Genomic DNA, 14198 nt, shown 5'->3' with positions numbered 1-14198 from the left:
TAATGTATGAAAGCAATTAGCAATTTAGTCAATGGCTAGGAATTTGGACCATCCATATATCTACTTTAATGACAGATTCATACGATCTACCAAATAGTGAAATCCTACCTTGATTCGTCTTGAAATAAATATTTTTCATAGTAAATAATTCTCATAGCAATTTTATGGTATTATAATTAAAAGCTATTGTGACGGTTCTGAGACCACAGAGCCCAGAGACACAGTGTATAGCGACAGATTAAACAGAAGCCGACTGGTGGGGTGTTTATTGGGCACACAGTTCACTGTAACGATAGGATGCTGCAACTCAGACGTCTGATTATTTGAAATCTGCAGAATCACCAAAAATACAGACGCTATACCTGATTATGTGGTGATCTGCAGTATCACCAATAATACCAATATAGCTAGCAGTGAGAAAGGTGTGGTGTTTGGTGCAACAGTATAGACTTCTCCAGAGGAGCTGGAGGGTCTATCAACACAAGCAACAATAGGTCTTTACCAGAGGAGCTGGCAAAGTACTAACAATGAGAGAATAAAGAAGTTTGGCTAAACCTTACCAGAGGAGCTGGTAAGGTACTAACAGCACAAATGACTGAATAGTTTAACTAGACCTTGCCAGAGGGGCTGACAAGATACTATCAGTCACTAGAGCTATATAAATAGGTCGGAACCTCACCAGAGGGGCTGGTAGGTTCTAATAGCTAGAGCACCTCACCAGTGGCTAGCGCCCACTGGTGAGTAGAGTAGTCAGACAGGCTAGGTTCGATAAAAGGCAGGCAGAGACAGTACCAAATCGGCAGGCAAGAGAGTAGTTAATATCAGGCAGAGGTTCAGCAACTAAGTCAGAAAGGCAGAGATACAGAATCGTATAGAAATAGCAAGGTCAGAGAGTAGCCAGAATCATACACAGGTTATCAGAATACAATGTAATAATAACTAACTATAGATAGATGTATATTGCAAACACTGCATACACATCTACCATCAACAGGAACCTCACTAGTTCTGAGCACTAACACGAGTGTATTCGCAAAAGCAGACGAGTTGCCAATGATCTGTGAAGGCTTAAGAAGCTGAGGAGAGCCCAGTGCCACGCCCCTTAGCAATCAGCCAATCCGAGCGGCGTGAGTCACCTCTGACGTCAGCCGACCGGCAGGTCAGCTGACGCGCCTTCTTCCAGCATAAAGGTCCTGTCTCTGCGCGCGCCTGCGCGATACAGAAACCCTATGAGCAAGAGACAATGCCGTTCCCGGCGTGCTGGACGCCGCCGGGACGGATAAGGCCTGTGAACGGGGAACAAAGGCGGCTGCGGGTATAGCCTGCATATCCGCAGCTACCATAGCTTCAGGTGTTACATTCACACAACAAGTTCAAACTATTACTATATAATCCACAAGGGAGTGTCACAGATTCCCCCTACCAACCAGTCACAATTCCCAGCTTCGCAGGCAAAGCAACATAAGTCCCAAAGTTCCAGTAACTCCACCAATAGAAGGTGTCCAAGAGGTGCACAACCGATCCCAACAGTCCCAATAGATGCAGTTCTCATCAGTCCCAATATCCAGTAGACAGCCGACAAGTCTACACGACCAGATGCAGGTGAGATACGCCAGTCCACAGTCCAGGGCCTCAGGACACTAAGTTCAGCAAATCCTCTCTGGGTCCTGGCAGCATGGGGAATTCTCCTGGCTCACCACAGATCCCGTGAGCTGCTCTCCCTTCCCCAGACACAATCCAACTCCGCTCCATGAGGTACAAGCATGATACCAGCTCTGCTCTGAGGTGCCTAGCTGTCTGCCTCCTGTGGAGAGCCAGCCACTCAGCAGCCTAAAGCTTCGTACACATGCCGTACCAGAAGCAACGACGGGTCAGCCGGACCCTCCCGCTGGGCGGTATTTAGCCGACAGTATGCGTGTGTGTATACGCTGTCGGCGGACTGATAAGGCTGTTTCTGAACGATCTGCCCGGCGGATCGTTCAGAAACAGCCTAACCAGTCCGCCGATACTGTTGGCTAAACACCACCCAGCAGGAGGGTCCGGCGGACCCGTCATTGCTTCTGGTACGGCGTGTGTATGAGCCTTAAATAGTGAATGGCTTTATGCTGATAAGGTGTATCTCTGATGTCTCCAGAGGATGGGGAAAGGTGAGCCTTCTATGGGACAGCAAATACAGTACTGTGCATTAGAGTCTGCAGTCCTAATCCAATCACCTTTTGTCACAGCTATGTTTTATACTATAGACTTCCAAAAGTATCATATTGTTTTTTCTATATAAATCAGATTTGTGACTGTGTACTATACTAGTGGGGAGTGGGATGGGTGTCAGGAAGGCCCCAGGTTATTTTTGCCCTGGGGCCCCACTGTAGCCAGAACCGGCCCTGGTTAGTGGACATGGACTACTCAATCAGATGAATGGCGACATATTCACTGTCCCAAAAAATCACAGTAGGGATTGTGTGTTGCAGAAACACCACCATGGACAAACCCACACACGGTGAAAATAGACATGTATCAACAGACCCAAAGGAAAGCATGGAGTCCGTACTGCATGCCCATTGGTTAGCTACTGTCTGCTTTGGCAAATAGTCTGGCTGCAGACCTACTGTGAAGCCTTCTTCAGGGGTGTAACTAGAGGGGAGCAGCCAGTGGCATAGCTAAGAGCTAAGGAGCTGTGGACCCCGATGAAAGTTCAACGTTGGGGCCCCCCAAGCACTCTATACATAACAATTGATACGGCGCACCAAAACCTGCCAATGGCAACTACAGTTTCAGAGGTGCAAGAAGGGGATGAGGAACAGCTTGTTAATGATTACCACTATTCAAAGTATCTATAGAAGTGATTATTACCAGCACAGGACCAATAGAGAGCTAATACTGCCGTTGAGGGAAGGCCCCTCCGGGTCCCTCTGGCCCAAGGGCCCAGATGCAATCGCAACCTCTGCACCCCCTATTGCTACGCCCCTGGGAGCAGCCCCTGCAATCACAGGCAAGCCCCATAAAATTGTGCCCCCCAATATTTGTAGTTATACCACTGGCTTTCTTGCTATGTTCTCACTTATTTTGGTGTCTACCACCCCTTTCTTTTGCAGTGTTTCTTCAGACTGGATCCTCGGTGAAGATAGCAGCTCCACCATCACACAACATCCTTCTGGGATCTGACATTGTGTTGCCCTGCTCCTTTTCTGTAGAGAGTCCTCAGATAAATCTTCAATTCCTCGCCGTCCTATGGCTTTTCCAAGAAAGAGAGCTTGTGAGAATCGATAATCAAGGGGAAAAGTTTCAACCAAGAATGTTTGTCAATAAACAGAACATCGTAAAAGGAATTGCATCGCTGGAAATCACAAATGTATCCATCTCTGACACTGGGAAATATACGTGTATGATTATCTACAGTCCAAACAGGGATTCACTGGATGTTGACCTTGCAGTTTATGGTAAGTGTAAAAAAGTAGTATATGTAAATATTCAAATTCCTTTACCGTATATCTCACAATTCCAACAATGGCCAATTTAAAACTCATTGGGGAAAGGAGGTTAAAGAGACACTGAAGCAGAAAAAAAATATGATATTATGATTTGTATGTGTAGTACAGCTAAGAAATAAAACATTAAGATCAGATACATCAGTCTAATTGTTTCCAGTACAGGAAGAGTTAAGAAACCCCAGTTGTTATCTCTATGCCAAAAAGCCATTAAGCTCTACACTTTCAAAGTTGTGGAGAGGGCTGTCTTCTGACTTTTATTATCTCAACTGTTAGTGAACAATTTTCTTTTTCTCTGCCAGAGGAGAGGTCATTAGTTCACAGACTGCTCTGAAAGACTCATTTTGAATGCTGAGTGTTGTGTAATCTGCACATATTATATAATGATGCAATGTTAGAAAAAAACACTATATACCTGAAAATAAAAATATGAGAATATTTTCTTTGCTGCTAATCTTCTAGTAATTATTCATAGTACACAACCAATTCATTATATCATATATTTTTTTCGCTTCAGTGTCTCTTTAAAGGGTAAGGATGCCTTTGGTAGGCAGAATAATTATCACATATGCACCCACTTGCTCCTCTGCCTAGGGGCGTTTCTAAAGTTTTGTTACTCAGACAAGAACTCCTGCCCCCCCCCTTTTTTGAAAATAAAATAAAAGAATCTTAAAAAAAAAAAGAAATCACAAAAGAGGTCAGAAGGAGGAACAGGGGGACTGAAGGAGGCACACAGGGGGACAAAATGAGGCAAAATGGTGGATATAATGAGGCACATAGGGGATAGAAGGAGGCACAGGGGACTGAAGGAGGCACACAGGGGGACAGAAGGAGGCACAAATGGGGGCAGAAGGAGGCACATAGGGCATAGAAGGAGGCACAGGGGACTGAAGGAGGCACACAGGGGGACAGAAGGAGGCACAATGAGGGAGAGAAGGAGGCACAGGAGGACAGAAGGAGGCACAGGGGGACAAGAAGGAGGCACAAAGGCTGACAGAAGGAGACAAAATGAGGAATAACGGGGGACTGAAGGAGCCACAATGGGACAAAAGAAGGAACAGAAAGACAGAAGGAGGCACAGGGGGACAGAAGGAGGCACAGGGAGACAGAAGGAGGCACAGGCCACAGGGAGACAGAAGGAGGCACAGGGAGACAGAAGGTGGCACAGGGAGACAGAAGGAGGCACAGGGGGACAGAAGGAGGCACAGGGAGACAGAAGGAGGCACAGGGAGACAGAAGGAGGCACAGGGAGACAGAAGGAGGCACAGGGAGACAGAAGGAGGCATAGCAGAATGGGGAAATGCAGGGGGCCTAACCCTAAACCCCCCCTTCCTGATGCCTAACCCTAAAACCCTCATTCTCCGCTGCAAATAACTTTAACACAAAAAAGTGACACCTTTCTAAAATAAAGTTCAAATCGTTAATTTATGATATTATAGTTCTCAAAATGGATTTCAAAATAATATTTATCGAAACACTAATTTTCAAAACTAAAAACTTTGTTTGGACAGGCCTGGCGCCCGTTATTTATCGGGTGCCCCGTTTTCTTGTTTGGCGCCCAATAGCCGATATTCTGCATTAGTGCCTGTAGACATACGCAAAGTGCACACTTCACTTACGTCAGAGTTGCTGCGACTGGCTGAAGTGACAGGACTTGGTCTCCCGGAGCTGCAGGCAGCGGAGGACGGCGGCATGGGAGCGATCTGAGCTTATGGGGCTGGAGGAAGCCCCAAGTATGTATAAGACTTTTTCATTTCAGCAGCTCTGGTACACTTTAACTAATTCCAAGTTCCAACTCCCCTTTTCCCCCTTTACAACACAGAACAATTATCACAACCTGCAATACTACTGCTGCATAACTAACCTGAAGAAAGTGGACAGTAGAATGCAACAAACCGCAGGGCAGTGTAGTGGGTAGCAATCTTGCATTGTCACACCTGGGTTGCAGGTTCAAATCTCAGCTTGTACACTCTCTGAATGGAGTTTTGTATGTTCTTCCTAAACTGTGTGGGTTTACATGCCCATCTGTGTACATTTGTTGTGAAGTGGGTGGGGGTAAGGCTAGTTCTATTGGCTACATATGTTATGGGTGGGGGGGGGGATAAGGTTGCAGCACTTGTTATTTGTCATGGGGGAGGGCAATGGTGGCTGCTCATGTGGTGGTGTTGGGGGCAGAGGAGAGAGTTGTGATGGCCACACATTTGCGGAGGTTGGCCACACTAGTTCTCTAGGGGTAGGGGGAATCTAGGGAAGAGGGACATCAGAACATTTTTGCAGAATTTGTAGTACTGGTACTAAATAAACCAGATGCCCCATAACCAGAGCTCCCAACTGTCTCTTTTGGAGGGACAGTCCCTCTATGGCAGTGGTTCCCAAGCTTTTTGAAGTCATGACACGTCACACCAAACGCTCAAATCTCCATGACACATTACAATAGAAAAATAGCGTCAGCAACTGGCCTGCTGTGGCCATTGGGATGGTGGAGCAGCAGGGACTAGACTGCTGTGGCCGCATGGATGGAGGAGCGGCGGCGACTGGACTGCTGTGGCCGCATAGATGGAGGAGCGGCAGTGGCTGGCCTGCTGTGGCCACAGGGATGGTGGAGCAGCAGGGGCTGGCCTGCTATGTCCGCATAGATGGTGGAGCGGCAGGGGCTGGCCTGCTATGTCCGCATAGATGGAGGAGCGGCAGGGGCTGGCCTGCTATGTCCGAATAGATGGAGGAGTGGCAGTGGCTGGCCTGCTGTGGCCACAGGGATAGTGGAGCAGCAGGGGCTGGCCTGCTATGTCCGCATAGATGGAGGAGCGGCAGGGGCTGGCCTGCTATGTCCGCATAGATGGTGGAGCGGCAGGGGCTGGCCTGCTATGTCCGCATAGATGGAGGAGCGGCAGTGGCTGGCCTGCTGTGGCCACAGGGATAGTGGAGCAGCAGGGGCTGGCCTGCTATGTCCGCATAGATGGAGGAGCGGCAGGGGCTGGCCTGCTATGTCCGCATAGATGGTGGAGCGGCAGGGGCTGGCCTGCTATGTCCGCATAGATGGAGGAGCGGCAGGGGCTGGCCTGCTATGTCCGAATAGATGGAGGAGCGGCAGTGGCTGGCCTGCTGTGGCCACAGGGATAGTGGAGCAGCAGGGGCTGGCCTGCTATGTCCGCATAGATGGAGGAGCGGCAGGGGGTGGACTCAGGCGCGGAGCTAGGGGGGGGTCGGGGTAGGACAAGTGCCCCGGGGCGCCGGGTCCCCAAGGGCGCCCAGCTGAGCTTCGGGTTTTTTTTTTTTTTTTTTTTGTTGTTGTTGCGGAGACCTGAGGAGAGCAGCGCAGAGAAGAGAGAGAGCTGTGCGGACGGTGGGGAAGGGGGGCCATATCCCCCCTCCTTCCCTCACCTTAGGTGCTCTCTCTCCCTCGCTGTCCCCTCCAATGTCTGTCCGGGACGGTGCTGGCAGCGGCGGGCGGAACTCACCTCCGTCTCGCTCCAGCGCCGGGCGGAAGTTCGGGTGCGCAGCCGCTGCTCTGGTCTGGACCAGACCAGAGTAGCGGCAGATCCATCCTGCGCTGCGAGAGACGGAGGTAAGTTCCGCCCGCGGCTGCCAGCACCGTCCCGGACAGACATTGGAGGGGACAGCGAGGGAGAGAGAGCAGCTCTTCCTCTTCTCTGCGCTGCTCCCCTCCTGCTGGGGAGGGGGACACCTGACCTGGCTACCTACTCTGGGCACATATATACCCCTGGCTACCTACTCTGGGCACATATATACCCCTGGCTACCTACTCTGGGCACATATATACCCCTGGCTACCTACTCTGGGCACCTATACCCCTGGCTACCTACTCTGGGCACCTATACCCCTGGCTACCTACTCTGGGCACCTATACCCCTGGCTACCTACTCTGGGCACCTATACCCCTGGCTACCTACTCTGGGCACATATATACCCCTGGCTACCTACTCTGGGCACATATATACCCCTGGCTACCTACTCTGGGCACATATATACCCCTGGCTACCTACTCTGGGCACATATATACCCCTGGCTACCTACTCTGGGCACATATATACCCCTGGCTACCTACTCTGGGCACATATATACCCCTGGCTACCTACTCTGGGCACATATATACCCCTGGCTACCTACTCTGGGCACATATATACCCCTGGCTACCTACTCTGGGCACATATATACCCCTGGCTACCTACTCTGGGCACATATATACCCCTGGCTACCTACTCTGGGCACATATATACCCCTGGCTACCTACTCTGGGCACCTATACCCCTGGCTACCTACTCTGGGCACATATATACCCCTGGCTACCTACTCTGGGCACATATATACCCCTGGCTACCTACTCTGGGCACATATATACCCCTGGCTACCTACTCTGGGCACATATATACCCCTGGCTACCTACTCTGGGCACATATATACCCCTGGCTACCTACTCTGGGCACATATATACCCCTGGCTACCTACTCTGGGCACATATATACCCCTGGCTACCTACTCTGGGCACCTATACCCCTGGCTACCTACTCTGGGCACCTATACCCCTGGCTACCTACTCTGGGCACCTATACCCCTGGCTACCTACTCTGGGCACATATATACCCCTGGCTACCTACTCTGGGCACCTATACCCCTGGCTACCTACTCTGGGCACATATATACCCCTGGCTACCTACTCTGGGCACCTATACCCCTGGCTACCTACTCTGGGCACCTATACCCCTGGCTACCTACTCTGGGCACCTATACCCCTGGCTACCTACTCTGGGCACCTATACCCCTGGCTACCTACTCTGGGCACATATATACCCCTGGCTACCTACTCTGGGCACATATATACCCCTGGCTACCTACTCTGGGCACATATATACCCCTGGCTACCTACTCTGGGCACATATATACCCCTGGCTACCTACTCTGGGCACATATATACCCCTGGCTACCTACTCTGGGCACATATATACCCCTGGCTACCTACTCTGGGCACCTATACCCCTGGCTACCTACTCTGGGCACCTATACCCCTGGCTACCTACTCTGGGCACATATACCCCTGGCTACCTACTCTGGGCACATATATACCCCTGGCTACCTACTCTGGGCACCTATACCCCTGGCTACCTACTCTGGGCACATATATACCCCTGGCTACCTACTCTGGGCACCTATACCCCAGGCTACCTACTCTGGGCACCTATACCCCTGGCTACCTACTCTGGGCACCTATACCCCTGGCTACCTACTCTGGGCACCTATACCCCTGGCTACCTACTCTGGGCACATATATACCCCTGGCTACCTACTCTGGGCACCTATACCCCTGGCTACCTACTCTGGGCACCTATACCCCTGGCTACCTACTCTGGGCACCTATACCCCTGGCTACCTACTCTGGGCACCTATACCCCTGGCTACCTACTCTGAGCACATATATACCCCTGGCTACCTACTCTGGGCACCTATACCCCTGGCTACCTACTCTGGGCACATATACCCCTGGCTACCTACTCTGGGCACATATATACCCCTGGCTACCTACTCTGGGCACATATACCCCTGGCTACCTACTCTGGGCACATATATACCCCTGGCTACCTACTCTGGGCACCTATACCCCTGGCTACCTACTCTGGGCACATATACCCCTGGCTACCTACTCTGGGCACATATATACCCCTGGCTACCTACTCTGGGCACATATACCCCTGGCTACCTACTCTGGGCACATATATACCCCTGGCTACCTACTCTGGGCACATATACCCCTGCCTACATATATTGGGCACATATACCCCTAACTACATATACTGGGCATATACCCCTGGCTACATATACTGGGCACATATACCCCTGACTATATATACTGGGCACATATACCCCTGACTATATATACTGGGCACATATACCCCTGGCTACATATACTGGGCACATATACCTCTGGCTACATATACTGGGGACACATACCCCTGCCTACATATACTGGGCACATATACCCCTGGCTACCTGTTCTGTGGACATCTCTACTCCTGGCTACCTGTTCTGGGGACATCTATACTGCTGGCCACCTATACTGGGGCTACCTATTTTTGGGGAACCACTGCTGTCAGATTGAGTGTATTTTGGGGAACTGCTGCCAGGTGAGAGGTGTCTACCATATTAAGGGGGCATTCTGCCTATTTATGTGAAATGCTGTCTATTTATGTGCCTCATGACTGCTGAATTTGTCTTGTTGGGGGCCTCATGGTTACTGAATTTGTCTTGTTGGGGGTCTCATGATTTGTTGGGGGCCTCAAGATCGCTGAATTTGTCTTGTTAGGGGCCTCATGATTGCTAAATTTGTCTTGTTAGGGGCCTCATGATTGCTGAGTTGGTCATGTTTGCTCATGATTGCGGAATTTGTCTTGATGGGGGGGAGCTCATGATTGCTGAATTTGTCTTGGAACATGCTGGAAGGTACCTACTGAGGGAGGGTGGGTGAGCGTGAGCCTGCTAACCTCCATGTACGTTTGGCTCCACCCATAACCACGCCCATATTTGGCCACGCCCCTTCACCTTAGGGGGCGCATTAATAGTCTTTGTCCCCGGGCGCTGAAAACCCTAGCTAACTGCTGTGGCCACATAGATGGAGGAGTGGCAGGGGTTGGCCTGCTGTGGCCGCAGGGATGGTGGAGCAGCGGGGGCTGGCCTGCTATGGCCGCATAGATGGAGGAGCGGCAGGGGCTGGCCTGCTATGTCCGCATGGATGGAGGAGCGGCGGCGACTGGACTGCTGTGGCCGCATAGATGGAGGAGCGGCAGTGGCTGGCCTGCTGTGGCCACAGGGATGGTGGAGCAGCAGGGGCTGGCCTGCTATGTCCGCATAGATGGTGGAGCGGCAGGGGCTGGCCTGCTATGTCCGCATAGATGGAGGAGCGGCAGGGGCTGGCCTGCTATGTCCACATAGATGGAGGAGTGGCAGGGGTTGGCCTGCTGTGGCCGCAGGGATGGTGGAGCAGCGGGGGCTGGCCTGCTATGGCCGCATAGATGGAGGAGCGGCAGGGGCTGGCCTGCTATGTCCGCATAGATGGAGGAGCGGCAGGGGCTGGCCTGCTGTGGCCGCAGGGATGGTGGAGTGGAAGAATCTGCCAGCCAGTGGCCAGAGATGGAGCAGGACAAGCAGCAGACAGCACACATACCAGAAATCCCATTCCTGTAGTGGAGGTGTGGAATGCTCGGCAGCGCGCTGTAGTGTCCCCGGCATCAGCAGTGGTGTGTCCCCAGCAGCGGTGCTGTACTCTCTGGCAGCTGCAGTAGAGTGCCCCCAGCGGTGTTGTATCCCCGGGCAGCGGTGATATGTTACCCCACGTTTTGAGGAGCCTGAGGAGTGGATAAGGATATCAGGCAGCCTCCGGTCCTCGTTCCTGGACACTTCTGCATCTGCCAGGTAGCGCGGCAGCGGTGGTGTAGTGATACCACATAGCAGATCTACAAGAAAATGTCCGCCGATGTCCATCATTTGTAGACATCAGCAGCCATTTTCTTGTAGCCCTGCTCTAAATACAGTCAGAGCATGGCGGCAAACAGCGACACATACCTGATGCTACCACGACACATAAATATGTCACGACACACGGGTTGGGAATCTGTGCTCTATGGGAACTAAATCCCTCTGTCCCTCTTTCTTCCTCATTAGTTCCTCTTTCTGAACTGATGTTCTGAATTTTAGTATTTCATATTTTGCTTCGGAATTCTTTCTGGTATCAGTAAGTAGAGGTGTGGCAGAGGCGTGATTAGGGGTGTGGCAGGGGAGTGATTAGGGGAGTGGCTGGGTGTGGTTAGGGTTGTGACAGGGGTGTGTTCTTAAAGGGATACTTAAGTCAGGGCTAAAAAAATAGGTTAACTCACCTAGGGCTTCCCTCAGCCCCCTGCAGCTGATCGGTGCCCTCGCAGCTCCGGTCCGATGCTCCTGGACCCGCCGGCGACGACTTCCGGTTTCGCCGTCACCGGCCGACAGGCATGGGAACGCGAGTGATTCTTCGCGTTCCCAGCCACAATAGCACCCCCTATACTGCTATTGCGGCCTTCTTGCCGCAATAGCAAGAATTGAATTTTTTATTAAAGAGAACCAGAGATGAAGCACCCTCTTGTATTTTACCTTATAAATCAGTGGGAACATGACAGTAAACACCTAATCTGCCCTTTGTTTCATTGTTCTCTGTGTAATCTGACTGTTATCACGTCTGATAAGAATCCCCGACTGAGAAGTCAGGCTGCTCCGTCTAGCTTTGCTACAGAAAGATTATAGCTAAGTCTGTCTTCTGTGGTGTTATTTCAAGCCCAAGCCTGCCCCCTTGTGGCTTTGCTATAATGACTCAGCAATAATCATTCCCAGCAAAGCCAGATTTAATTGCTCAGTCTGGGATTCTTGTGACTGCTGTTAACAGACACTTTTAGCAGTGATGGTGAAACAGAGAGCATGGTAAGTGTTTTCTCTAATGTTCTTACTGATATATATGGTAAAATACATGAGGGGGCTTTGTCTCTGGTTCCCTTTAATTAAGTTGAGTCCTGTGTTAAACATGGTGTAACGTGGATGAATGTGGATTTACTTTGGGACAAGTCTGGATTTGGACATATAGTATAAATTGCATTTTTTCTGTTGCTTTCAATGTGCTCGTAAAGAGAATCTGTATAAAAAAAAATGTTCCCGGGGGTACTTCAGGAGGGCCTCTGGATCCTAACAAGGCTTCCCCCGTTCTCCTCCGTCCCTCTGTTAGCCCGCCAGGATCCCCTGAAGTGTGGCGAGGTAAATATTTACCTCTCCGGGATCCTGCACAAGTGCAGTAGCCACTCTTCCTTCGGGTTAAGGGGGAAATAGCCGAACCCGATTGATCCACTCTACTGCGCAGGCACGAGTCCTTTAGCGTCTGTGCAGTAGAGTAGATACAATCGGGTTCAGCTATTTCCGCCTCACCCGAACGAAGCTGCTACTGTGCCTGCGCTGGATCCCGGAGAGGTAAATAAACCCTCGCTTGTCAAGCTTGTCGGGGGAAGATTGAGGGAGGATTCGAGGGAGCCAGCACCTCCCAAGAAAAGTATCTCCCAGAGGTTTTTTTTTAATTACTACAGTCTCTTTAAAGCGTTTAAACTACTTATAACAGTTTATACAGTGCTGTAACATTAAACAATAAACATACGTAATAATAAAAAACAGTATTTGTATCTCTGACATGTTGTTACTCAAGTCGTTTGTAAGTAGTAGCCTGATTGTATTTGAAGTGGAAGTCTTCCATGTAATGAAACACTATGCTAGGGTTCTGAACTGGGGAATAATAACAAAATCCTGCTGTTGGGACAAGATTTTATAATGGAGGAATGCCAGAATGTAATAAGTGGGAAGGATGAAGGGTAGGCGGGGAAGAAGAGAAGTCGTCAATTAATGTAACAGGAAGAGCCAACGTTTAGTTAGGAAAGTCAAGCAGGATATAAAGAGATAACTGACGACCTTTCATACTCCTGCAGAATCTCTGCATGAACGTTTCATAGTGCAGTTCCTTTGTTTCTCTCTAGTCAGCTAATCTCAGAAGACATGCAGAGTGACTAATGAGCTTGTGTCTAACATGAATCTTATATTACACGAAGTATAAAAATCCTTGACGAATAAAGACAGTGTCATGGGTGACTTTACATTTATTTTTTTTTGAGGTTTTCTTCAGGTTGAGGCTTTTTTGAGTGGCTGAAGGAGGGCCTCTGAAGGGGTCTCCACTCTCCACAACCTCCGAATTGGAAATAAATTGAGTGCACCATACAACAGAATCAGGTGAATTGGGTGTCGGGTTTGGCTGCTGTGTAATAATCTGCTACCAGCTAGTTGTTGGCGTACGTCTAGGAGAGGGTAGTGGTTAGTGCTCTCGCCTTGCAGCGCTGGGTCCCCGGTTCAAATCCCAGCCAGGTCAAAATTTGCAAGGCGTTGTAGGCTCTACCTGTGTGGGTTTCCTCTGGTTTTTTCCCACATCCCAAAAACATACAGATAAGTTAATTGGCTTCCTCCTAAATTGGCCCTAGACTATGAAACATGCACTACACATAGACATAGGACTCTGGTAGAGATTAGATTGTGAGCTCCTTTGAGGGATCGTTAGTGACAAGACAATATATACTCTGTACAGCGCTGCGTAATATGTCAGTGCTATATAAAAACTTAAATAAATAAATGTTGGCCTGTAAATCCAACACTGGGGAAACTTGCTTGTGCCTCTGCCATCTCACTTAGGCTACTTTCACATATGGCGTGTCACTGTACTCTCCCCTCCTGCTCCTCCGCTGCAGCTCCTCGCAGTGACCATTAGTCTCTATGAGAAAGGCCACAATACTCCCAGAGTGATGCAATGCGACGGCACAGAAGTAACACAAAGGCTGCAGTGCATTACCCTGTGACTCCTGGAAGTAAACCGGAAGTCCTGTGCGACTATCCAAGTTAAGATCTAGTGTGCAACCATCCTAAAGGGAACATTTTTTTTAAAGAATTGCGAACACCTGATATTTGCACCGTTACATAGTAAGATACTAAGCTGTTATATGACCCCCACTAATTTTTTTCTATTTTATCTGGAAGGGGGCAAAGCCAGGAACTTGTCAAATTCAATACAGACAAATTCCTCTTCAAAGTTAAAGAGGAACTCCAGTGAAAATAATGTAATAAAAAAGTGCTTCATTTTTACAATAATTATGTATA

The 14198-nt window shown here is 49.7% G+C and overlaps 1 protein-coding gene across 1 annotated transcript in view; it reads left to right on the top strand.

The window, feature by feature from the left end:
* LOC137525938 (uncharacterized) overlaps positions 1 to 14198 on the top strand; it is a 147184-nt gene that overhangs the window by 41373 nt on the left and 91613 nt on the right. The window contains exon 2 of the mRNA XM_068247146.1: positions 3093 to 3437. Within this exon, the coding sequence (XP_068103247.1) occupies positions 3093 to 3437 (345 nt within the window). The remainder of the gene's footprint in view (positions 1 to 3092; positions 3438 to 14198) is intronic.

This window comes from Hyperolius riggenbachi, chromosome 7 (assembly GCF_040937935.1).
Source record: "Hyperolius riggenbachi isolate aHypRig1 chromosome 7, aHypRig1.pri, whole genome shotgun sequence".
In the NCBI taxonomy this organism is placed as follows: domain Eukaryota; kingdom Metazoa; phylum Chordata; class Amphibia; order Anura; family Hyperoliidae; genus Hyperolius; species Hyperolius riggenbachi.
This window is presented reverse-complemented; position numbering and strand designations above follow the sequence as displayed.